Raw genomic sequence first — 25,360 nt, 5'->3', positions numbered from 1 at the left:
CATCCATGACAGGGTTTAGTTCAAAGTAATTAAGAAAAACAGTACTAGAAAATTTGAAGTTTTATATTAGAGCTTAATAAGATGACTTTTATAGGAATACATGATTTTATAAAAATGTACGAAGAGTAGACTGAATGGAGACAATGATAGAAACACTAAGTAGAGTGTTCCTAATTAACTGTTTGAAGCCCAGCATGAGTACAAGCTTGCAATAGAGGGTACTATTTACTGCCAAAAGCAGCATATTTTCTTGCAGAATGCTCATAAATGATGCAAAATCCAGTGATAGAATTCCAATTCTGGCCTTTCAAATTCCCATCCAGAAGTACATCTGCCTATTAGGAGTTATCCCCAGAATGTGAATGATTTCAGTCCTATGTCACTGCACCTGTTGCCAGTAGGTATTTATTCCAATCACTAGCCTAAAGCAGAGAGAGCTACTGCTTGACATTTTATAGCTTGGGGGGAAAACTGTCTTTTCAAAATCATTTGTTCAGAGAGGAGAAAATGGAGCAAAACAGTTCAGTTTACTCTAAGCACCAGTATTTGGCAATATTCATATTTGCACAACACAAAGCTGCAATATTGATTTTTTTGCTTGCAGGGCCTCCCATCAGTGCTTTCTTCAATTGTCAGGGTTGCAAGATGGATTGGATTACACTTTATGTGTTGAGGTGCTTTTCCCCCCTTTGTTGAAATAGAAATGGATTGAAAATGCAGCTTAGAATAAATATCATAGTAATAGTATGGTTAAAAGGCTTTAATTTGGGGATTTCTTTATGTTGATTATGTTGAATGAGCGTTTTCATTGAATACTTGACCATCAGGCACACTGATTCCTGTCATGCTCCTTTTCTCCCAAGACTGGCAGCATGCATCATAACTAACTATGCCCTGTACGACAGTTGTCCCCAAGCCTACCACTGACTGTCATCATCATTTAGAGAGACATTAAAGTAGTATTTAAGAATATGAACCATGGAGTTAAATTGCTGGGAGTTCAAACTTTGATTCAGTCTTGCTAGATGCATGACCACAGACAACTTAATCTTTATGTGCCCTGTTTTCCTCCTCTGTACAATGGTGATAACTTCATTACCTATATCATTTCATAGTTCTGAGGATTTATAGTCAGTAAGCATTTGCAAGGAACTTCTGTCAATGTCAGAGTGAAGAGAGTGGCAAATCCTGTCCTCCAAAAGCATGTAAAATACTGGATAAAATTGCCAACAACAGGCATTACAGAACTCTGGAAATTAACCAAAGGCTAACCACAAATTGAGAAGCATTTATTCATGAAAAGCTGCCAGAACTCACAGTCTGAACAGTGGAGGTTTGAAGCCTTCTTTTCTGGGCTCCTCCCACCTCCTGAACCCCACTCCTTAGCTCTGTTATTGTGGTATTTTCAACAGGGCAGAATGAATGTGGAATCTAACAGCTTTGCTGCCAGGCAGAATTGACTTGATTTGGAGCAAAGGGTGAAAAGCCATACACAACAGTGTTGTCTGTAAAAGCAGTAAATGCTGGAGGAGACAAACAGGGACAGCCCGCAGCTTCTGCTAGTTTGAGATTACCATTCCAGTTGAGAATAGAGGGCCACTCTGAAATGTTTATGAGAAATCCTGGAAATGAAAGAGGTATAAGATCTCCATGCATCGCTTTGACTAACTGGAAAACTGAACACACTCACACACACGTAAATAAGTTTATTTGTGAACTTTTGGGAAAGCAATCCCCTTTAAAGGATTGGCCTATTTATTGTTTTCCCAGCTTTATTTCTCTTTTTCTTCTCCAATACTTACACATACTTATAGTACTCTCATAATCCCATGAACTTTCTTAGTGAAAACCTGCCAAAATTGAGGTTTGCCACAATCCCTAGAGATGTCCCTACTTCTAATTGTGTGCTCTTTTTATTCTTCTTCATTTGACTTATACCTTTAGCTTTCTCAGTGGAGCCATTCTAAATGAGAAAGTAAAGCCAGTGTTTAACAGCGTTTTTATTCCATTTAACAAATGGAAATTGTTTCTTGATTAGCTGTTGCAGGCTCTATTTGTAAATCTTGTCACTTTTGGTTGCTTAAATATTTAATTTTGCTTTGGGTTTACTGAAAATAAACCATTTAATTTCTGATTGTGACTAGGTTATACAAAAACATTTGTTAGAGTAATTTTTAAATGTCTTATAAAGATGAAGAGTCCAAATAAAGATATATAAAAGAATAATATGCAATATTACATTTCTGGCACTTAATAAAGAATCAGAAAATCGTTTAATAAATCCATGAATGCATAAAAACATTCTTTATGACATCTCTTGAGTATAGACATGAATCATAGTACTCAAATGCCTTCTTATGAAGTAAATTATTATAATTGTATGTACTACTGTTAATTTCTATTTTCTATTATAATATTATGAACAATATTCAAATCTCTACAACATTTTAACAGATTTATATGATGTATCAGGAATATATAATACATATCTTATGGTTTTATGTATCATGACATAAAGAGTGCTGTAACTTATTTCATATATGAATGCTTAATTTTATTTTCTTTCTTTCTCTCTCTCTTTCTCTTTTTTTAAGGCTTCAGCAGAGCAGCTTTACCATTTGGATTAGTTAGGCGAGAATTATCCTGTGAAGGTTATTCAATAGACCTGCGATGTCCAGGCAGTGATGTCATCATGATCGAGAGTGCTAACTATGGTCGGACAGACGACAAGATTTGTGATGCTGACCCTTTTCAGATGGAGAATACAGACTGCTACCTCCCAGATGCCTTCAAAATTATGACACAAAGGTAAATATTCATGTCTTTTTATTTTTGTGTGTTAATATCCCCTAATTAGCTACTATACCCAAATTTAATAATATACTTATAATTCTGAAGTGGATGGATACAGTCCATCTCTCGTCTCTTCTTTTTTAATGTAATTAGGATTTTATGTACTACTGTTGATTTCTTCTTTATATTATATAGTTATTAACAGTATTCAAATCTCTGCATCATTTTTCTACAGATTGACATGATGCATCAGGAATATATAAGATATGTCTTTCATATATCATGAAATAAAGAGTAAGAAATGCTTCATATGCAATTGTTTCTTAGGGCTTAAAAATTTTGAAATATTTTCTGTAATAAGACTGTTTAAATGTCTGGGTTATGGTTTAATTATTTCTTGTTTTTTTTTTTTTTTTTTTAACCAAAGAATAAAATAAACTCAAGTTAAGAAAGCTAAACTTGAGTCCCCCCCACTTTTTTAAAACTTTTTTATTGTATGGTATAACATATGTATAAAGCAAAGAAATTAAAAAAGCAACAGCTTTCAAAGCACTCTTCAACAAGTGGTTACAGGACAGATCCCAGAGTTTGTCATGGGCTACCATACAATCCTCTCATATTTTTCCTTCTAGTTTCTCCAGAATATAGGAGGCTAGAGGGCTTAAATACTTTATCATCACAATCGACTTTTTTTCTTTCTTTTTTTTTGTGAAAAATAGCATACGTACAAAAAAGCTATAAATTTCAAAGCATAGCACCACAATTAGTTGTAGAACATATTTCAGACTTTGACATGGGTTACAATTTCACAATTTTAGGTTTTTACTTCTAGCTGCTCTAAAATACTGGAAACTAAAAGAGATATCAGTTTAATGATTCAGCATTCATATTCATTTTGTTAAGTCCTATTTTCTATGTATAATTCCACCATCGCCTTTGATCTTTCCAACCCTCTCTTTTGGGTTATTTGGGCTGTGACATTTCTTTAAATTTCTGGTATTGGAAGGGTCTGTCATTAATATGGGTTAGGAAGATGGAACTATCTGATGTTCTGGAGAGGCTGGGCTAGGTTTCAGGACTTATCTGGACCAGGAATCCATCTGGAGGTTGTATGTAGGTTTCTGGAAAGTTACTCTAGTGCCTGGAACCCTTGTAGAATCTTATATATTGCCCTAGGTATTCTTTAGAATTGGCTGGAAGGGTCCTGGTTGGGGGTTGGCAGGTTATGATAGGTAGCAAAGTCTACCTGAAGCTTGCATAAGAGCCACCTCCAGAGTAGCCTCTCGACTCTATTTCAACTCTTTCTGCCACTGATACTTTATTAATTGCATTTCTTTCCCCCCTTTTGGTCAGGATGTAATTGTTGATCCCACAGTGCCAGGTCTGGATTTGTCCCTGGGAGTTATCTCCCACGTCACCAGGGAGACTTTCACCCCTGGGTGTCATGTCCCATGTAGGGGGTAGGGCAGTGATTTCACTTGCAGAGTTTGAGTTCTTTTTTTGTTTTCAGGGACAATAAATAAATCCTTTTAAGTTTAAAACAACTTTTGGCCCTCTTTCTTAGCAGATGCAGCTTTATTCAGTATTCTTAATGCTACCTTTCTAGAGAAGTAGTATTAATAGTAAGAGTGGGCCATCAATGTAACAAATGTGTTAGGCAAGATGGGAAATATATTTCTGAATAGTAAATGGGATTTCTATCATCTTCAAATACTATACAGATTGGGTAAACATATCCTAATAAGATTCTACTCTTTATAATTCAAACCAATCCTTTCTCTTTAATTCCCTGTTTTGCCCAAGATGACTTTAAAGGTAAAACACAAGATGAATTATCTTTTCTTTAAAATTTAGATTTAAGTACATTTTTTGCCTACCGTCATGAAAATTCAAGTTTGTGACAATAAAAAGTTTGATATCATTGTTTGACTATTCAAGGCCCTGTAGTTTATATTAAGGAATTACAGCAGTGGTTATAAATTGGTCTTTAGCTACTTTAATAAAATTACAATTCAGTAAGGTTGGAATGGTATAAAATAAATATGTTTCTTTAGGTGTGACAGAATACCTAAATTCTTAGGTTGAAATGTAGGCCGTTATAATTTCTCCTTACTGAATTTGAGCAGTTTTATTTCTTTCTCCACTGAGAAAGTTCATCAACTTTAAAAAGTGTGTATAATGTATGCCATTGGTTTATTTATTAAGTATTATCATATGTTGGAAAGTACATTATAAACTTTAAACATATAGATGCCATAGGGCAAAATATGATAAACAACACAAGAGAAATGCTGTGAAGTTTTCAGAAGGAAAAAAAGGAATGAGATGATAGTTGTTTTTAGGAGAGAACTTTTTTATAAAGAAGTTGGTCGGACCTGTTCATTCATTCATTTATTTAATCATCCCGTTGGTACCTAATACGTTCATGCAGCATGTATTTCTGAAATACTTGCCTCATTTGCAATAGTTGTTTGTTTAAAGTCTTGTCACCCTCTGGTAGACTTTAAGGTATACAAAAACAGGTGCCATGTCTGTCTTCTTCTCTGTTATATAGGCAGAATCTGATATGGCATTTGACACCTAATGATTATCCAATAAATATTTTGTGATGGTCTGAAGAATTGACCCAATAGATTTTTTTTTTAATTTTAGAGGACAATTTTAGTGGTATAAAAACAACTTGTGAAAACATAAAACAGAATTTCCTTTGCTTACATTTACTTTAATTTACATTTTGGGGAAAATATGTTCAAATTCTATATATTCAAATTCTATATACTTTTTAAAGTTTCTATTTTCATTTTATGTTTTGTACTGTTCATCTTTATTTCTCTTTTATCATCACAATCGACTTTTTTTTCTTTTTTTGTGAAAAATAACATATATACAAAAGAGCAATAAATTTCACAGCACATTGCAACAATTAGATGTAGAACATATTTCAGAGTTTGGTATGGGTTATAATTCCACAATTTTACGTTTTTACTTCTAGCTGCTTTAAGTTACTGGAGACTAAAAGAAATATCAATGTGATTCAGCAATCATACTTGTTTGCTAAACCCTACCTTCTCTGTATAACTCCATCATCACCTTTGTTCTTTCTCCCACTCTTTAGGGGTATTTGGGCTATGCCCATTCTAACTTTTTCATATTGGAAGGTGCTGTTGATATTATGGAATAGGGGGATGGAACTAGTTGATGTTCTGCTGAGGCTGGCTCCTCTGCATTATAGGACTACCTGGTCTATGGACCCACCTGGAGGTTGTAGGTTTCTGGAAGGTTACCCTAGTGCATGGGACCTTTGTAGAATCTCTTATAGCACTCTAGGCATTCCTTAGGCTTGGCAGGAATGGTTTTGGTTGGGGGTTGGCAAATTATGATAGGTAACAATGTCTAACTGAAGTTCACATAAGTGACCTCCAGAGTAGCCTCTCGACTCTATTTGAACCCTCTCAGCTACTGATACCTGATTTGTACACTTCTTTTCCCCCTTTTGGTCAGGATGGCATTATTGATTCCATGAGCCAGGCTCATCCCTGGGAATCATCTCCCACACTGCCAGGGAGATTTTCACCCCTGGATGTTATATCCCACATAGGGCAGAGGGCAGTGATTTCACTTGCAGAGTTGGGCTTAGAGAGAGAGAAAAGCCACAACAAAAGAGATCCTCCAGAAGTAACTCTTAGGGGATACATGTAGGTAGGCTAAGCTTCGCTGCTACCTGCATAAATTTCAGAATAGCACGCCTCAAGATCAAGGGCTAGGCCTGTTGATTTGGATGTCCCTAATGTTTGACATAGTATCAGGGGTTTCCCCAGTGGTGAAATTTAATAGTTCCATAGTTTTTCCCCATCCTTCAAGGGACTTAGCCAATACTTCTTGATTATCTGCTTAATATGCTCTGGGATGTATCCAGGCATTACATTAAGCTATACAGGATTAAAGGCTCTTACTCTTATTCTGGGCTCCCTGTGTTTGAATTGTTTAAATGATATATCCAGACTGGTTGAGTTAGAGTATATACTACAGAAAATTTAGGTTCTGGACAAAATGAACCTTTCTTCCTTTTGTCTCAAAGAGTAGATGAGGTTCTAAAATATAGACAATGTCTTCCTTCCCCCTATACTCAGCAGGTTCTTACAGGGTTTATTGTTTAATAGTAAATGAGGGTGAGAAATTTGGTTGCAATATTTTGTGTATCTACTGTGTGTAGTTGGGATTTCTTTGTGTATCACTAGCTAGTGTCCATTGATTTCTTGGGGCCCAGAGTTTTTATGTTTTTCTACATTTAATTTTTAGCCAATTAAAATCTCCATATTCACATGTAACAGGAATGCCCTTGACTAAGATAAAATTGCATAGTTTTGCAAAGTATTGTGATTTTGTTTGCCCATAGGAAGTGAATTCAGTAGCTCCATCTTAAATCAGACCAACTTGTTAATATCTGAACTGAACAGGTGTCTTCCCACATATAGATATGAACAAAACTGGTGAACCTGGCTATCGTGTTTCCTTTCTCCTAAACACAGAACACTTAACTCTTGACATCTTAATTTCAATTTTCCTACATATAAGATATTAAAATCGTGGTTAATTATAATTGTGATCAGACTAAATGCAATAATATCCCGTTTCTTCAGCGTTTCCTATGGAGCAATATTGGTTTTTTAGGACCATAAAGATGCTCTGAAGGGACATCTGAGTATCATAGAGTTGTTTATGCATTATAGCTTTTATATTTTCTGTCCTGGGAAAATCCTTCATCTTTCTATTCAAAGCTTTGTCTCCTCTTGTACACAGCACTCCAACCCCACTTCTGTGCATAATATTCTGAGTAGCTTTTTGACTTATTTACATTAAAATAGAATAGCAAATATTCTAGACTGGGTGTTGGTCAGTATAAGCACAATGAAAACATTAAAAGGTGAAAGAAAATATGGTTTTAAAAGAAATACATGACATAAGAATATGGGTACTGATTGAAGTAAAATATCGAATATGGTAACATGTATTACCATATCTTTAATAGGTAATCAAGGGAAAATCTCATTTTCATGTATTATGCCTGATAAAATATTTGTATGTATAAATTAAGTCTTCATGGACTATGTAGGATTCAGAGACTGGCCTGTGAAATACACCACTATCTATAACTTATTTTCTTTACGAAAATGGATTCAGTGATCCATTATGATTGTAATCAAACATTTTTGCGGTGGTATTTCAAAATTTGAGAACTGCCAGTTTTAGGAAGACAATAAGCCAAGCACTAGTAATCTTCCATTTATCCATCTTTGCATGTTTATCCACCTGTTTAATGGTAGTGATATGATATGGGCACCCAGGAGTAGGCTGGAGAGAAATAGGAGGTGAAAAAATGACTATAATTTGTAATTACCCATTGTTACGAGACTGACAAGCAAATATTGGCACAAAGAGAAAATCTGGTAGAGCTAGGCTTGAGGGATTGTACGCCATAGGCAGGTTATCTTTGTTTGCAGAGTTATATATTTACATACATAGCCTATCTAGCCAAGTATTTCTTATCATACTTGTTACGGGAATTACATGTTACATGCTAATTGTATGTTATAGGAGGCATACAAGATAAGGTAGCAAATTGCTTTCAACACTTCATTATTTTATCATCATAAGTCAGCATGGTTTTGATAATACTTTTTAAAGGAGTGTTTAAATTCTATGAAAATATGCAGGTATTCATTCTATCTTTGTTATCAAAATCTTGAAACAATATATGTGTTGACCCAAAAGAGGGGGTAACTCTAAACTGGCTGTAGAAATCCCATTTTTAAATAGTTGTGTCTTAATTATTTAATCAGCACAGTGACAGTTTAAACATGGACACTTTATTGAAAAGAAGGACAATGTTAATATGTCTTAAAAATGAATTTCATAAAGGTACCTTTTATGAACCTACACCATATATGTCAGAATATATACCTTTAAGGAGGTCTACCATATTTGACTGGCACATAGTTCCTCATAATTGAAGAAAAACAGGTCAAGAATATTTTAGCAATTTGAGTACTTCTGAATAATTTAGTATGTTGTATACATTGTGTTCTACAAATTTTATTTTTTTTAAACATAACGTACAAACACAAACATTCTTACCATATGATCATTCCGTTCTTGGTATATAATCAGTAACTCACAATAGCATCACATGGTTGTATATTCATCATCACAATCATTTCTTAGTAAATTTACATCAATTCAGAAAAAGAAATAAAAAGAAAAAAGAAAAAAATTCGTACATACCATACCCCTTACCCCTCCTTCTTATTGAGTGCTAGTATTTCTGTCTACCAAATATATTGTAGACTTTGTTTCCCCCTTTTTTTCTATACCTCTTACCACTGCCTTTCATTGATCCCTAGCATTTCAGTCTACTGAATTTATTTTAACCTTTGTTCCCCAAATTATTTCTAATCTATATGTTTTACTCATCTGTCCTTAAGGTAGATAAAAGCATCAGACACAAGGTTTTCACAATCACACAGTTGCATTGCAAAAGCTGTATCATTATACAATCATCTTCAAGAAACATGGCTACTGAAACATAACTCTACATTTTCAGGCACTTTCCTCCAACCTCTCCATTTTACCTTAACTAAAAAGGTGTTATCTATGTAACGTGTAAGAATAACCTCCAGGATAACCTCTCTACTCTATTTGATATCTCTCAGCCATTGATACTGTATTTTGTCTCATTTCCCTCTTTCCCCTTTTGGGTGAGAAGGTTTTCTCAATCCCTTGATGCTGAATCCCAGCTCATTCTAGAATTTCTGTCCCAGGTTGCCAGGAAGGTTTATACCCCTGGGAGTCATGTCTCACATAGAGGAGGGCAATGAGTTTCTTGTCATGCTGGCTGAGAGAGAGAGAGGCCACATTTGAGCAACAAAAGAGGTTCTCTGGGGGTGACTCTTGGGCCCAATTTTAAGTAGGTTATGCCTAATTGTAAGTAGGCTTAGCCTGTCCTTTGCAGGGATAAGTTTCATATGATTGAGGGCTTGGCCTATTGCTTTGGTTGTCCCCATTGCTTGCGAAAATATTAGGAATTCTCCACATGGGGAAGTTGAATTTTTCCCTTTTCTTGCCATTCCCCCAAGGGGACTTTACAAATACTTTTTTATTCACTGTTCAAATCCCTCTGGAATTGATCAGGGCGTCACTCTGAACAAACCTATAAAATCTCATGCTCTACTCAAGGATCCATGTACTTATGGTGTTCAGTTAAACTGTCCACATAAGTTTTAAAATATGAATTACCATCTGTTTTCAGTACCCTGCAGAATTGAAATTCCTTTGTTCTTCCTCATGCAAAAACATTTTTAAATTTGTACATTTAGTCACTATCATTGTACACTGTAGGTATTCCTAGATTATACCATATCAGTCTTTATTGTCTAATTTCCTTCTGATTTCATTTGTGCCCCCAGCCGTCCTCCCTCAATCATTCTCACATTCAACATACTAACATTATTGTTTTACAGTTAGGTAGTACTATGCTATCCATTTCTGAGTTTTTACAATCAGTCCTGTTGTACAATCTCTACAACTATTTTTTTTAATTAAAAAATTCTTCTTCAGAATTTACAAATAAATTTAGTTTAGTCTTTTTATTTTTTTGCATGGGCAGGCACTGGGAATTGAACCTGGGTCTCCAGCATTGCAGTTTAGAACTCTGCCTGCTGAGCCACCGTGGTCCACCAATTTAGTTATTTTTAGTAAGCCCCTTAACAACTTGATATTTCCCCATTTATAATCCTCAAAAGAATGTGATATTCAATAGAAGCAAAAAGATATACATTTTCTTTAACGTGTAAAAATACCCTGCAAAGCTCAAATAAAAGCATTAGAATTTTCCTCTTAAGGTTGAAAGTGTTCTTTCTCTATATATAATGATGAGGATAGAGGCACAGAAATTTGAGTACTTACACATAATATAAAAACTTTTTCACCTTCCTTCCTTATTTGCATAACATTAGCAGTTGAGAATCAAATAAGTAAATTTGCTAGTAATTCAAGATTGTGGTGGAAGTAAAATTATTAATACTGTTATTTATTCTCCATTTTCTATTTAATGCTCATTTAAAAGTGTGAAACTAAGTCTCTATTAGTTAACAGACTATACTTGCCTTTTAAGAGTACTGAAGGTGCATCCTAAAAATTGAGAAGAGAAGTTATTTCCCAGAATGGTGTGTATTTTAATACATTGTGGAATAATCACTATTTCAGATTTTTGTTTTAGCGCTCTGAAGATAATTGTTGAGTAACTTAAAAATATAAAACATTTGGAATTTATTAAAACAAAAAAAAACCTATTTCTGTTCTAAAGTGTTTGATGAATAATAAATTAGAATTTTGCTGACAATAGTGGTTCATTGCAGCTCTCGGGTACAATCTAATAGGGTCTTAGAGTGTCATGTCAAATTGTACATGAGTTCCTGTTCTTTATGTTTGATTCTGATATTTATAACTGCTGCTTTGTTCATGTTTCTCACTGTTAAGAATCTGCCCATATCATCAAATTAGTATGCTGCTTGAGATTATGCTTTGTTTTGTTAAGTTTTTTAGCACTCTGGTCTAGTGATATAAGTAATTAGGTATGTATTTACTGTTTTTTAAAAAATGTTAATTGTAAAGTTAGTATGTGTGAAGAGATTGTATCTTACAAATTTAATTCTGATTATCACATGTATGCAATGTAACTTTGAAAATTATAAAGAAGTACTCAAAAGTAATATGAACTACTCTCAAACAGATAGTAGGAATATAATTCCTCTGTTATTCCCTATGGGAGAAAAGATGTATTTAGTGTAATTGATTGAAAGCTAGCACTCCACCCACAACCCCCAGCCCTACCTTTTTTCGGTGGAATTGCACAAAGAAAGTACAGTTATGTCCTAGATTTAGGGAACTAGTCTGGCTGCTACAAAGCTTTTAGCCAATTTTTTTTTAGCCCACTTAAAGATAGCAGCTGACTAGAATCTCATGGTTTAACTATGTTAGTTTTCTTGTTTTATTAAATATAATTTAGTGCAATTCTGATTGTCATTCAACCCACCCAAGCTCCTTTAAATTCATTTGGAAACAGGATAAACTATAAAGAAATAGTTTTGCAAGCGGTAGTTTATACATGTTTGGTACTCAAAAGAGTGGTCAGAAAAGAACATTTAGATGAAGGACAGATGTCAAGTTGCCATTACGAACCTGAAACAGGTATTGGAGTATAATATCTCATAAGCCAATAGTAAAGTATAAGAGAGATAGAGATACATTATTTTTCATCATTGTTGTTTCAGACTTTTATTCTATTTAGACAGCTTAAATAACAACAAAAAACATATTAGGATTTTCAAGATAGGAAAATTTCAGGATAGTAATCAAGATAACATTTAGCTTTTTATAGGTTAGTAAGAATTAGGTAGAATCATAGTCAAATAGAAACCAGACAGTGAATAAATATATGATCCAAATGTATAGAGTAGGGGTATAATTCCAGGATTTTTATCTTAAAGGAAAGGAAAAAAATCTAGCTTCTAGAACTTGGGTATGATTTAATTAATTTAATTTAATTAAGTGACTGAGCTGATTTCAGAGCCTAGATCCTTTCCAGGTGGGTTGGATCTTGGAAGTAAGTCTTAATTTATAGGCATCCAATTAGTCCATACTTTACCCCATTCCATAAATTAGGACTTCCCTTTTCTCGAGTTATTGATGTTTCCCAACTTCTTCTCTCTCGGTGTAATAGTTACATGTTATTTAACATTTTAAACCAAAGAACAGTTCAGGTCTTGACAGTTATGTGCATGAAGATTTGAAGAAATGCTTCATTTTATATAAATATATGTGTGTTTGCGTGCATTAGTTTTCCTCTTCTGTGGTTCTTTACATTACAGTTTATGCACAGTGAGTCTGGAAAGTTGAGTCCATACTTCCATTCTGCACAGGTAGAAGTGTGCTGCATGTAAAGGTCCTTGTATGCTTTAGTCTGGAATAGGCAGAATGATCTTTTCCTCTCCCCTGCCACCTCCCATTCTTGCTGCCAGACAAGGCACATAACTAGGGCCCCTCTATGGACAAGAAAAACATAGGCCATTCCTTCTATTTTAAGAATTATTGAGTATCAGGTTGTTAGAGCTGCAGAGGAACTTGGAGCTCATTGTATTCTAACTCCTCTTCATTATGCGTGGAAATCAACTGTCATTGCTCTCAGTACACTTTGTCTACATGGCACCATGAATATCCTCTTCATTTATTTTAAAAATATACCTTGAAAGGAAAGGCACAATTTAAGACTCTTTTTACTTTGTGAGCCTTTTAAAAAGGTTGAATTATTTTCTGTAAGAATAATCTCAGATCATCTGTACCTAAAACCTCATTAATTAATATCTTTGTCATATGAAAATATATTCTGAAATAACTGAATTTCAATCCTGTTATCTAGGTGTTTGACAATTCTGTTATTTTCAAATATGCTGATAGATACTAAATATGATAAAGTGCTTAAAGAAAAGAGATATTTAAGTATACACACACTGAACCTATCTGTGACAAATGATGAATATTGGAAGCGTGTCAGGATTTAACCAAGAAAACCCATTAAAAGGTAACCACAGTTCTGCCAGATTATAGATTTCCATGTGGGTGTACTCCCCTTGACATGCAGCTCTCTCAACTTTTATATTGATCATTCAGTCTTCATAAAGATACTTTATATCCAAATAGTATGTTATGAGAGGGTTGATTACTTAATTAATTTTTGTTTCCTGATCTCTTTCCAGGGAACAGTTAACTTTAAATCTATCGTTCCAAGATCTTCACTTCCCTCCCTCAATAATGGCATTTTTTTTCTAAGGGGAAATCTGTCTTTTCACCTAATTTGATGTTTCAGAATTTAGATGTTGTTATATTTTATTCTTGCATTAGTATTAATGCTTATTGTTCAGGGATATTCTCTTGCTTGGTGTATTTGCTCATTGAATCTGGATAGGTTGTAACCCTGTCGTTTCTGAGAAACTACAGTCTTACTCTTATGTTGTTTATCCCATTTACGTTTATCTAACTTTGGTGCCATATTTATCATCAATTTGTCCATTTGAATGAAATAAATATGGGGAAAAATAAATGGCTCAAATGCTACTAACTCATCTCTTTGTCATGTACTTTCCTGTTAAGTGATGGATTTCCATTAATTTGCTCTTTGCAGAATTGTTTCAAGACAACAAATTGAAATTACAATCACATTTTGACCTAGACTTTGAGAGATTACTAGTACAGTCATAAATAACCATTAAAATTCGAATTGTTATGTCTAATAGGCTACATATTTTGCATGCTATTTATTGTTGGATATTTAAACCAAAGTACTCATTACAGAAAGAGGAGACTATTGGCTATAATAAACATGAACATCATAAACATTCACATTTAGAGTGCAAAAGACTAAAAATACTAAAATGACTTAAAAGACATCTAAATATCCCTTATGACCCTGCTAATCAAATGTGGAAAAAAGAAACAATGTAACATCAAAGGTTCTGCCTTTAGGATTCTGTATCTCTCCTTTTTAATGAAAATTAGTGAAATGAGTCTTCTACTTGATAATGCCTGTGAGTGTACAGAGTAATTAATTCACTAATTAATGTGAATTACCAGTCTTTACTGGTACTAATGCATAGTTTTACCTTGTATATTACATCTTTTGGTCTAGGAAGCCAGGGCCATTTCCCTAAAGGAAAAACATACAACGCTGGTCTTGAGTGTTCCCTAAAGATTATTTGGTGAAACCCAGAGGCTTGATTAATACCTTTATTAAAACTTTGAATTTGTTTTTCTTTTGGACAGTTGTGGTTAGAAGAAGGAAAAACAAGTTGGTTTTTAAAAGCAAAGTTATATCCCAATTTCAACTTTGGTGATTTTGTTCCAGCTTTTCAATATGATTGTCTTTATTTTAGAAATCAAAATAAAGGTAAAGAAATAGGATCAAAATCAAGTAACATGAACATTTCATTTGCCCTACAAATATTAATATGATCATACTGCTTTCATAATGTTTTTCATGGTCTTAGAGATTAGTTATTCCAGTTTTCCAGCTTCCTCAGTTGAGAGTGTTATAGATGACAGTGGTATTTAATTAGTATATATATCATTATATACCTAGAATTTTTACTCACTTAGAATATCACCCTTTTATATACTAAAAAGTTTGTTTCTATTTACTAAGTATAAATGTAAATAAATTAGCTATGTTAATTGAGAGAAGCTTTGTCCAGTTTACCGTTATACAACTGAAATGTCCTGGATACTAGGCAATCAAATGTTACATGAAAGAACACTAGATTTACCTACACAAGACTCGTTCAAATATCAATTTGAGTACCTAATATGTGATTTACTTTTAGTGTGTACTTGCACTTTCTGGTGTCTAATTACCAAATATCAGTGTATAAATTTGATTTACAAGCATCCCTTTAAAAAGGTACACTTTGAAGAAATAAGAATAATATAGAAGAAATAAAACAATTTTATCCACAGTTTTAAAGAATAGAAATGAAATTCGGAGAGTTTCAAATCAAGGCATAGTCAGTATTTTTTCCTCTGTATTTTTTTCTTTTATCCATAAAAAATTACAGCCAAATGCTATTAAAATGTAATATAATGCATATTTCTTACTAGTATGATAATGGACAATGCATTATGAATTGTAACTTCCTTTAAGAATTTGGAATTATTTTTGGTAAACAGTATAACTTCATGCTCACATTTTTGACACCAGGTAATTAATGCATGAATTCATTGAAGCTTTAGAGTAATTTTAATGTATGAATATATGCTGTTTATTATTTAATACATTTTATAATTTAATAATGTTTTGATCAGATATAGTGTTGGATAACATTAAGAATATTCCTTTCTAATTATTATCCTTGTGGATTTTAGTGGGATTCAAAAATAGACCAAAAAATGCCTTTGTATTATATGATAGAGAAAACACCTATAGTTCTCAGTTTACCCCATATCTTTATTTTGTTTTCTCATTAGCAAGTTAAGAGCTTTATTTTGCCACATCAAAAGCAGGGTAGCATTAGTAAGTCAGTATTAATCATAATATACTTTATTAACTAATTTTGTAAAGTAAGAGGAAACCCCTTTGATCCTAAATTAGTAAAAAATATCCTAAGCTCTCATTTATTATGACTCTACTAATTTTTCCATATACCATATAATGAAATTGCAAACCTAAGCCATATTAACAATCATATCAACAACAAAACACCAGTATTGATATACAGTGTACTTTGTACATTGGACTTTGCACATTGTGGAAAATTATTGGAGGAAAGTTTCTGATGGCATTTTACTAATACATATATTCATCTCGGTCTTGCAGATTTTGAAGACCCATTCTTTATACTTTGCCATGTATTTTGCTTAGCTATAAAGTATTTTAGTTCCATTTCTTACTGTTGTCTGTAATTCCACAATTAGGTTTAGAATTAATATATATCTATCATATATTTCCAGGAAAAATCTGGCTATGAAGATATACAAGGAAGTGCCTGATTTTATAAGAAGACTGCATTTATTTATTTCATATAAATCAATCTAGTTTATTATATAATTAATACATGTCTCAATTCTCCCTGTATTTCTTCATATGTTGTATGCAACTAATAAAGAATTATTGATGGGGCAGCTCAGAACAAACCCAACCAAGTCCGAAGTTATCTTAATAACCAAGGTCATATCTAAGCAAAGTGGACCTGCCTGACATTCGTAGAACCTTAGACCTTAACCTTCAAGTTGCCTACATCTCATTCTGCCATTTTCTTATAAACGTTCCGTGATTAAGCATGTTATCAGTCTGTCCGTGCTTAATAATCAGATCACCTCTAATTACATCATCTGGGGCCATTGTGCTCATTATTCTGACCCATCTTTTTCTCTAATAAAACTGTAAGAATTATTACAATTTGGGGAGACAGATTTTGGGCCAGTAGGACATCTGCTCTTCTACTTGGTGCCCAGTAATAAATGCTTTCTCTCTAAACACGCTCCCCATGGCTTTCAAAGGAGAGCTGTTCTGTTTAAGTTTAATTAAGTGAAATTACACCAGTGATCTTCCTGTTCATTTTTTCAGACCACATTTGTCACTTGAATTTTTGAAAGTACTTTGTGAAAGTGGGTTTCCATGAAGCTTAAAGTTCAGAGCTGTTCGTTGCACAGGCATCTTTGAAAGCCTTGTTAGGACTCTTAGCAACATGTTCACAGGGTCCTATGCTTTTGTAAACTTGTAGAAATGCAATATTTAAAGTATAATCTTTTAAGATTTCTATTTCACTCCATTCTGAGTTCTTCTCTGTCACACTTCTCATTTATGGTGGCTTAGAAGTAGCCAGAAGCATTTTGGGATCCTGTTTAGTAAAAGTTGAGTTGGTGATAAATTCAGTTTGGGTTTAATGGGGTATTTTTATGTGGCTTGCAGATACTTGGTGTACAGTTAATTATTCTGGTGAAGAAATGACCTCCAGAAATGCTCCTATTACTCACTATACTGCATTACTGATCATGACATAACTGGGGAAGGCCAGATGTCATTTTGCAGTTTGAATATGTCCCATGGCCCCTGAAATATGTGGGTAGTGGAGGAGAAATAATGTTTCAAATGTATGGAGCCAGAAGCTAGTCAATGGGATATTCTTCCAGTCATTGAATTTGTAAAACAGTAAGCAGAGGATTTGATTCTCATAAATATCTAGTCAAAACAGAAGTTCTGTCCAACATATTTTTTAATGGGAGAATCAAGAGTAGGGGAATCCACAAGAGTAGGACTTACATGTATAAATGGGGCACATTTCCCCTATTCTATTACATACAAGTGGCATGTAATAGAATGCCTGTGTCCTGTGGGTAGTACAACAAGCTTCAGCACATGTAGGGATGTACATGTTTTATGCATCCCAACTATCAATAATAAAAGCAGATTTGATTAGGTTTTCCAGAGGGAAGGCAAAGTTATAGGAAATAATACTATGAGATTGTTATATGAACAGACAGTCACAGACTAGGCACTGAAAAAGATGAAGTAAAGAAAATATTTTAAAGGAATGTCAGCCTATTAATGAATTAAAATGTTGTGCTCATATTCTGGATTTTGTTTTGTGGTACTTGTTGGCTTTTAAAATTTTGTTATTTGTTGTGATTTCTTTCTTTATTTTAAATAACTTTTCACATTAGTACCTGGCGTAGCATTGTTTCTGTTTTTCTGAAAGTTGAAACCACTTCTATCTATCTTATTTATAATTGCATAGTTTCAAGAAATTTTCACCAATGATAGTCAACAGTGTGTTGACATTGATAGGCTGATACATGTGCATTTTTGGACATTTTGTAGTATCTTTTTGATATCTCCAATGTATTTCCAAATTTTAAGATTTGGGAGAAGGGAGACTAAAAACTAAAAAATTTAAAACATAAAGGTAAATGGCATTAATTAAGTAAATAAGATTACAAAGCATCCATTTATTCATTCAGTAAAAGATTTTAGGTAGAATAATCCATTTTCAAAGTTTCTATTAAAAACTTGGTCTAAAACCTTGCTGTTATTATATGAACTAAACTAAAATGAGTTGTAAACAAATTTTAAATGAATCTTATTAGTGTGCTTTTCTTTTACGTCTCTACGCGAGTCCCTCCCATTACCCATTTTTGGAAGCCTGTTGCCCCAACCTCCCATTACAGGCTTTGTATGTAGAAAAATTTTATTACAGTTACTTTTTTTTAGTAATAATTTCGGTGGGTTTCTGTAAGGTCCATAATAAAAAATACTTTTTGTAGTGTAGGGTTTTTTTTTTCTCCTTAATTACTACTCCTGAAACTTGTAAAACAATACAGTAATAGGAGGCCAAAGAATGTATGATGATTTTCCTAGGACTTTTTATAATTTGGTGATTTTTTTCTCATATATTAGATTATCTTACGACCCAGTCCTAAGATACTCTCATCATTAATTCATGAAATTCTGAATATATAATTTAAAAGAATGTTTATAAATAACTTTTCAAATCTAATTATGGTTTTTTTGTGAATAAGACTATATTTTAAATATATATATATAAACAGGTACAGCAGATAAGCAGATAAATTAATAGATTATAGTCACAATATATTTGATAAGTTGATATAGTATATCTGTGCATTGCCATTTATTTCAATCCTTGATGAATAGACTTTTATTAAGCAGTGATGATTACTGAATATGAAATAGAACCAAGATTTTTAATTCAAATATAATTTAAATATTTATCAAAGAGAAGTTATGCTTGAGAGTGACGGAGACTATTAACTTCAAAAAATATAATTAACTGCATTGGGTATCATGAAGCAGAGTTAGCCAAATAGCCGAGAGGTCTAATTGCTCTGGAGTTTGAGAAGCAGTGGTTTTACTTTATGCTGTAGCTACAGAATTAATAGTAATGTGGTTTCCTATGTGGGCCAATTAAAAGCTTCCTGTTAAAGTTCATTGCTCTATAGGAAACCCATTGAATATCGCTTAGTAAACAGGTTTGATATATCAGGGTATACAAGAAGATAAAATAGAATAAAAACCATGAAAATGAGAAGTAGTTTAAAAGAACTGGTTTTGAAAACGATTCATAAAACAATACAGTCACAGTGTTGTAGTGGATATTGAGGTGTGCCCCCATATTCCCTCTTTAGGACACTCTTACCCCCAGATACCAGGAGAGTTGCCCGCTGATGACCTCACAGCTGAAGTCCTTCCCCAGAAACTGCTGTGAGCTGAAGTGATCTGCCAGTAAGCACCCTCCCCAGGAGCAAACTGCATAAAATGTCAGGGCACAAAATTCTCAGACCCCTCAACCCTTTTCTTTATTTCAGGACATCCCTGAACCGTTCTCCCAACTCCAGGACTCCCTCCTTGAGGAATTCTCTGGTCCTTTGTTGCATTTGCATTGGAGTTCAACTACTTACTCTTCCCAGTCCTGTTTCTTTCATCCCCTCACTGAAGCGCGCTCCTGTAGAAATCTCTCCCTAAGAGTCTGCTTCCCATGTTACCCAACCTAAGAAGGTTGTTGATATTAAATATAAAGACAAGTCCTGTTGAAATATTGGTTGTAGAGATTACAGGAATCTGGCAATTAAATGTAAAAGCTAACATAGATTCAAAGAAAAAGGTTGCTGAAAGGAAAAGTTTTCTAAAATGGCTTTTTTTTTACATTCTAAAAGTTTATTTTTGTCATGTGATCCTTTTTTCTTTAATAAAAATAATATACTGACCTTTATGAGCTCTATTAAGCTTTTTAGCTGAATGCGAAAAAAGCATTCCTGATTGAACCCAGAAGATTTTGCATTGTCCAGGCTGTAGAGATTTAAAAGTTAGGCAGACATCCTAATGGCATTTTGACATTAATGAGGTTGCTGAAATGGAAAAGTTTAAGGGTCAAAGATAAGAGTAGAAGTAAAATCTTTTTGTGTTTCATTTTCTTAATGACATATGAAATATACTTAATACATTGAGCATGATTCCTAACATAAAATGTGCTATGTGTGAGTATACTACTTTAAGCTCAGTATTACAATGCTTTGCAAATGAAAACAATTCTGTAACTCTAGCTATAAAATATGCTACCTCAAAAATGGTTTATTAAATTAAGATAATCTCATTTAGCTTTGTCTTTCATAAGACATGTAAAAATCTTAAAATTGCTTAATGGATTTTAGTATGTATAATATGACTTAAATCTGCAATGATAAAAATGTTTTTCTAATTATCCATTATTTAATGTCCCCTATTTATATCTATGGCATAAGTGTGCATGTTAGCATTCCAGAAGAGCACAGTGCTTGCTGCTTTGCTGCTTTGCTGCTTCACAGCACATAGTCCTGACCTCCCAAGCCTATATACACATGGTATTAGCGATATTTGAAGCACTTGAGTCTTAACATTTTATAGGTCATGATGAACTGAGCCTTTCAGATAAATTACTCCGCTAGGATGGCAATTCAGGCCGGTAGTATAATATGGAATGGAAACCTTCTTCTGCATCTATTGCAGTTTTTTTTAAATAATTAAAACTGTAAAACAAAAGTTTTAATTTGGTTTTTACCATATGATTATGGAACTATGCTTGGCTTCTAATGATTATGGAACTGTGCTTGGCTTCTGAGAATTTTATTTTTATATTTCACTTATTGATTTATTCCACCAAACAATTACTGAATTCTACCATTTGCAAGCTAATGTACCAAGTGCACTAAAGGATTTTATGAACTGAGTGAGAATATATATTTTCCAAGTCTACAGACTGGTGTTTATGGAGTTTATAAATTTTAGAATAAGGCACAGCACTCTGCACTGCAAATGGTTCAAGATTCTTGAGACTATCATTAACCCCTCAATGATACTATAATCTGAAGAAGATGAAATATGTACAGAAGTAACAGTGATACATAATCACTCTTATAGCCCAATAGACTTCCAAAATGTCATGGAGAAGGTGATGAGCAATGGCCTAAGGTGTGAAGATGCACTATTTGAAGAGAGAATACTGATTAGTTCTGTTAAGGAAACTATTCAGATTCTTGTCCTCACTCTTTCAAACTTTCCACTGGGAACCTCAGCTTTCATCTGCCTTTTGAGCCTTATGAATTTTCTTCTTGCACTTAGGCTATGTGGGAATGGCACTTTCAAATAATGTGTTTTTCTTGTTCCTCAAAATGATGGAATACTTCTATGCAACGTTATAATGTTTTAAATAAAATTATTTTTAACTGAATGACAGTATGACAAATAGCACTATGTTTCACATTAACTACGAAACAACAAGATCACTGTTGTTATCCAGAGAGCAGTAATTATATTTCTTAGAAGTATATAAGAAGTATGTTTTTGTTTGTTCATTTGTTCATTTTCTTCTGCATAGAAATTTTTTGAATGTGGCATATTTAGTGTGTTACTCTGCTTCCAGACTTGTAGGTGTTTCTGTATCTAGGATATAGCTGTAGATAATGTCTTTTCTTGTTTCTGTTTCTAGTACCAGAATCTCAGATGGGTATATAAAAATCTTATTTTCTCTCTCAATCTCTCTTTCCGTCTCCCTCCCCAGCCTTCTCACACACACCACCTACGTAGTTACACATCTTTCTTAGATAATTTCTTGCCTTTGTGACTGAGATGCAGCAAAGGGGCAGTCCTTGATCCCTCTTTTAAGACAGCTCTTTGGGTAAATATATGTATACTGATTGCTTATGAGTTGGCCTTCAGTTATCTAGAATGCCATCAGCAATGCCTTGTTGCTTTCTTATCAGCTGCTTCGTGCTGTCAGCCTGGCACTTATTTCAATAGAAAAGGATTTGCAACAAATGTAATGCTATATTATATACAGCTAACATGGGATTTTTAATTGTGCAAACATATGAGACTCCTGCAGTGGTAGTCAATTTGATAAAAGGATTAGATTATGAATATTTTGCCATGATTAAAGATTAGTTCTGATTTATCAGAAGTAAGCCAGTGAAATTTACCATACATTTATCAGTCAGATGAGACTTCATTAAATTTGAGAGTATATGAAACACAAAGTATCTATCTCTTCATAAGCCTCCGGTGAACTTGATAATTTATATTTAGATTATGGGTATTAAGAATTGATTTTGGCCTACCACATCTGCTTTACTGCTCAGAGTATCTCAGGAGCCTGTTGTTTCTACCTTTTGGCCTTTATTTTTTTTTCATCTCATGTCCTACAATGTAATTAGGTAAACATCTGTACGAAATTTCTGCAGTATTTTTATAAAGGAAATGCCAATTAGTATGTATCAACAAGAAATTTTTAGTTACTCCAGTATAAAACCTTTGATAAAACATAGAAAAACGAGAATTCCAGTTTAGAAAGTATTTATTGAGTTCATACTTCTTGCCTTAAACAGAATTAGGCATTCAGGATTGATTTAAAAGAAGCCTATCATCAACTGGAAAGGCAAGACTAGTGTCTTAAAAACAACTGAAGGGCCCTGTATGAACAATAAAGTATCCAGCACTATTTGGGGTATTTGGAGCATCCTTGGAAAATATTTGATGAATTAAATAATTTACAGCTAAGGAAGCAAAATTCAGAAGAGATGCCACAAAGCAGTGAGTGTTTAATTGCCAAATTAATTATATAGGAAATTATTGCCATAGGCAAAGGACAGAAAGATCACTTCAGGTTTGGGTAGTCATAGAAGAATTTAATACTGATTGGACAGCATAATTTATGTGTTTTTTTTCCTCCAAATCATCCGCTTTACTGCCTATGTGCGTGTCTCCCTCAAGAATACAAGCAAGTACATAACAAGGAGTTGCTGTTTTAGGTTTGCATAATGCATACTACAGGGAGTTAGAAAAAGCAACTTATCAGACCAGAAGCCTGGCCTCCTAACCTCTGAAAATTTTCTACTTCAGAGACTTAAAGTCCTACAAATGGATCTTACTATAAAGAAGAAATGGTTCAAAAACTATACGTAGACAGTAATTCCCGAGAGAATTCAGTTCAGACATATTCAATGAATGTTAGCCCACCAGCCTGCTCCCTGTTTTAGGTTAAGTAGATATCAAGATTTCCAGAATCTACCTAGAAAATGTTGCCTTTGTTAGAATGTTTTTATAGAAACAAACACTGAATCCTGCATAGAGAGTAGCTGATGTGATGGAGAGATCCTTAGGGAAGAGATGTCTTTGGCAGGATGGCTTCTTTAGAGTGTTGTTTTGACACTTCCTCTGATTCTCTGAGCCTTAGTTTACTCTTATCTGTATTAATGAAGTAGTAGATTAGTTAAATAATTTTTAAGCTGGATTTCCTGGGGTCAGAGAGGTATTGGGGGAGGAAGAGCAAAGGGAGTACATGAGGGACATGGGGAAGAATCTGAGCATCTGCGGTTCCAGGCCCATCTCCACCCTATTGCTAATCCACCGTTCTGTGTTAGCCAGGATTTTTGGTTTTGTTTTATTATTTATGTTAGCACTTTTTTTTTTTTTTTTTTTTTTTTTTTTTAAGGAAGGAAAGACAGAGAAGGAAGGAAGGATGGAAGGAAGGAAGGGAGGAAGAAAGAGAAACATTTTTAAACATTTTCTTGTTTTATTATATTTTGTTTGTTTGTTTGTTTTTTTTTTTTACATGGGCTGGGGCCGGGAATCGAACCGGGGTCCTCCGGCACGGCAGGCAAGCGCTCTTGCCCGCTGAGCCACCACGGCCCGCCTGTTAGCACTTTTTTAATCATGAAAAGTAACATATGCTCAGAAACAATATATTTCAAGGCATACTGCAACAATTAGTTATAGAACAGATTTCAAAGTTTGGTATGGGTTCCAGTTCAACAATTTTCAGTATTTCCTTCTAGCTGCTCTAAGACACTGGAGACTAAAAGAAATATCAGTATAATGATTCACTAGTCATTTGTTACTCATTTGTTAAGGCCTATCTTCTCTGTTATAACTCCACATTCTCCTTTGATCTTTCTCCAAATCTTTAGGGGTATTTGGGCTATGCACATTCTGACTTTTTCATGTTGGAAATCAATGATATACAGAATAGGAAAATGGAGCTAGCTGATGTTCTGGAGTGGCTGGTCCCTCTGGGTTTCAGTATTATTGGGCCTAGTAACCCATTGTAGGTTTCTGGAAAGTCATCATAGTGCATGAAACCTTTATAGAATCTTAGATAAAGCCCTAGATGTTCTTTAGGGTTAGCAGGATTGGTTTTTTGGTTGGGGTTTGGCAAACCATGATAAAATAGCAATATCTAGCGGAACTTGCCTAAGAGTAGCCTCCAGAGAAGCCTCTCGACTCTATTTGAACTCTCTCATCCACTGAAACCTTATTTGTTGCAATTCTTTTTCCCCTTTTGGTCAGGGGGGCATTATCGATTCCACGATAGGGTTTTGTTATTATTTAAGTACAATTTCTCTCTACAAAGAGATTACTTCACTAATAAAATTTGGTGCTGCTGTAATTTGCTGATGGGCTCAATTATATTGCACAGGATATATGTGCTAATAAAATTTTAAGTGGGAGAGCAATCCTATATTAGAACAGAATAGTTGGATAAAAAATCCTGGAATAAGTTGGATATATTTTGACCATGAGGTTAGAATCGCAATAAATAGAAGATACGTTGAATTCTTTCTGTGCTGGAAAGAACAACATAAGGAAAGCATAGATCACGATTTCTGTGGAGTACAAAGTTAAAACTAGATAGTAGAAAAATATTCATGGATTCTAGAATAATTGGCTGACACATTTTTAAAAATGAGTGTTTTCACTTGAACCATTGTACTTTGTGAACATTTGGAAAACGCTGACTCTACGTATTTCACTTATCTTCAAACACTGTATTATCAAAATATTACTTGATCAGACTTTTGACCCTTTGTGTACATGAGGTACTCCTATATATTTGTTTATGAACTAAGTTATACATTTTCCTACCAAAATATTTTAGAAGGTGCATGAGAAAAATAAGTTTAAAATAAAGTAATA

At 33.8% G+C, this 25,360-nt stretch overlaps 1 protein-coding gene across 19 annotated transcripts in view; it reads left to right on the top strand.

The window, feature by feature from the left end:
• Window positions 1-25,360, top strand: part of ADGRL2 (adhesion G protein-coupled receptor L2) — a 204,405-nt gene that overhangs the window by 113,577 nt on the left and 65,468 nt on the right. For all 19 annotated transcript variants that reach the window (XM_077120493.1, XM_077120492.1, XM_077120491.1 and 16 more), the window contains one exon: window positions 2,595-2,808. In XM_077120493.1, coding sequence (XP_076976608.1) covers window positions 2,595-2,808 — 214 coding nt within the window. The remainder of the gene's footprint in view (window positions 1-2,594; window positions 2,809-25,360) is intronic.

This window comes from Tamandua tetradactyla, chromosome 11, assembly GCF_023851605.1.
Source record: "Tamandua tetradactyla isolate mTamTet1 chromosome 11, mTamTet1.pri, whole genome shotgun sequence".
In the NCBI taxonomy this organism is placed as follows: domain Eukaryota; kingdom Metazoa; phylum Chordata; class Mammalia; order Pilosa; family Myrmecophagidae; genus Tamandua; species Tamandua tetradactyla.
This window is presented reverse-complemented; position numbering and strand designations above follow the sequence as displayed.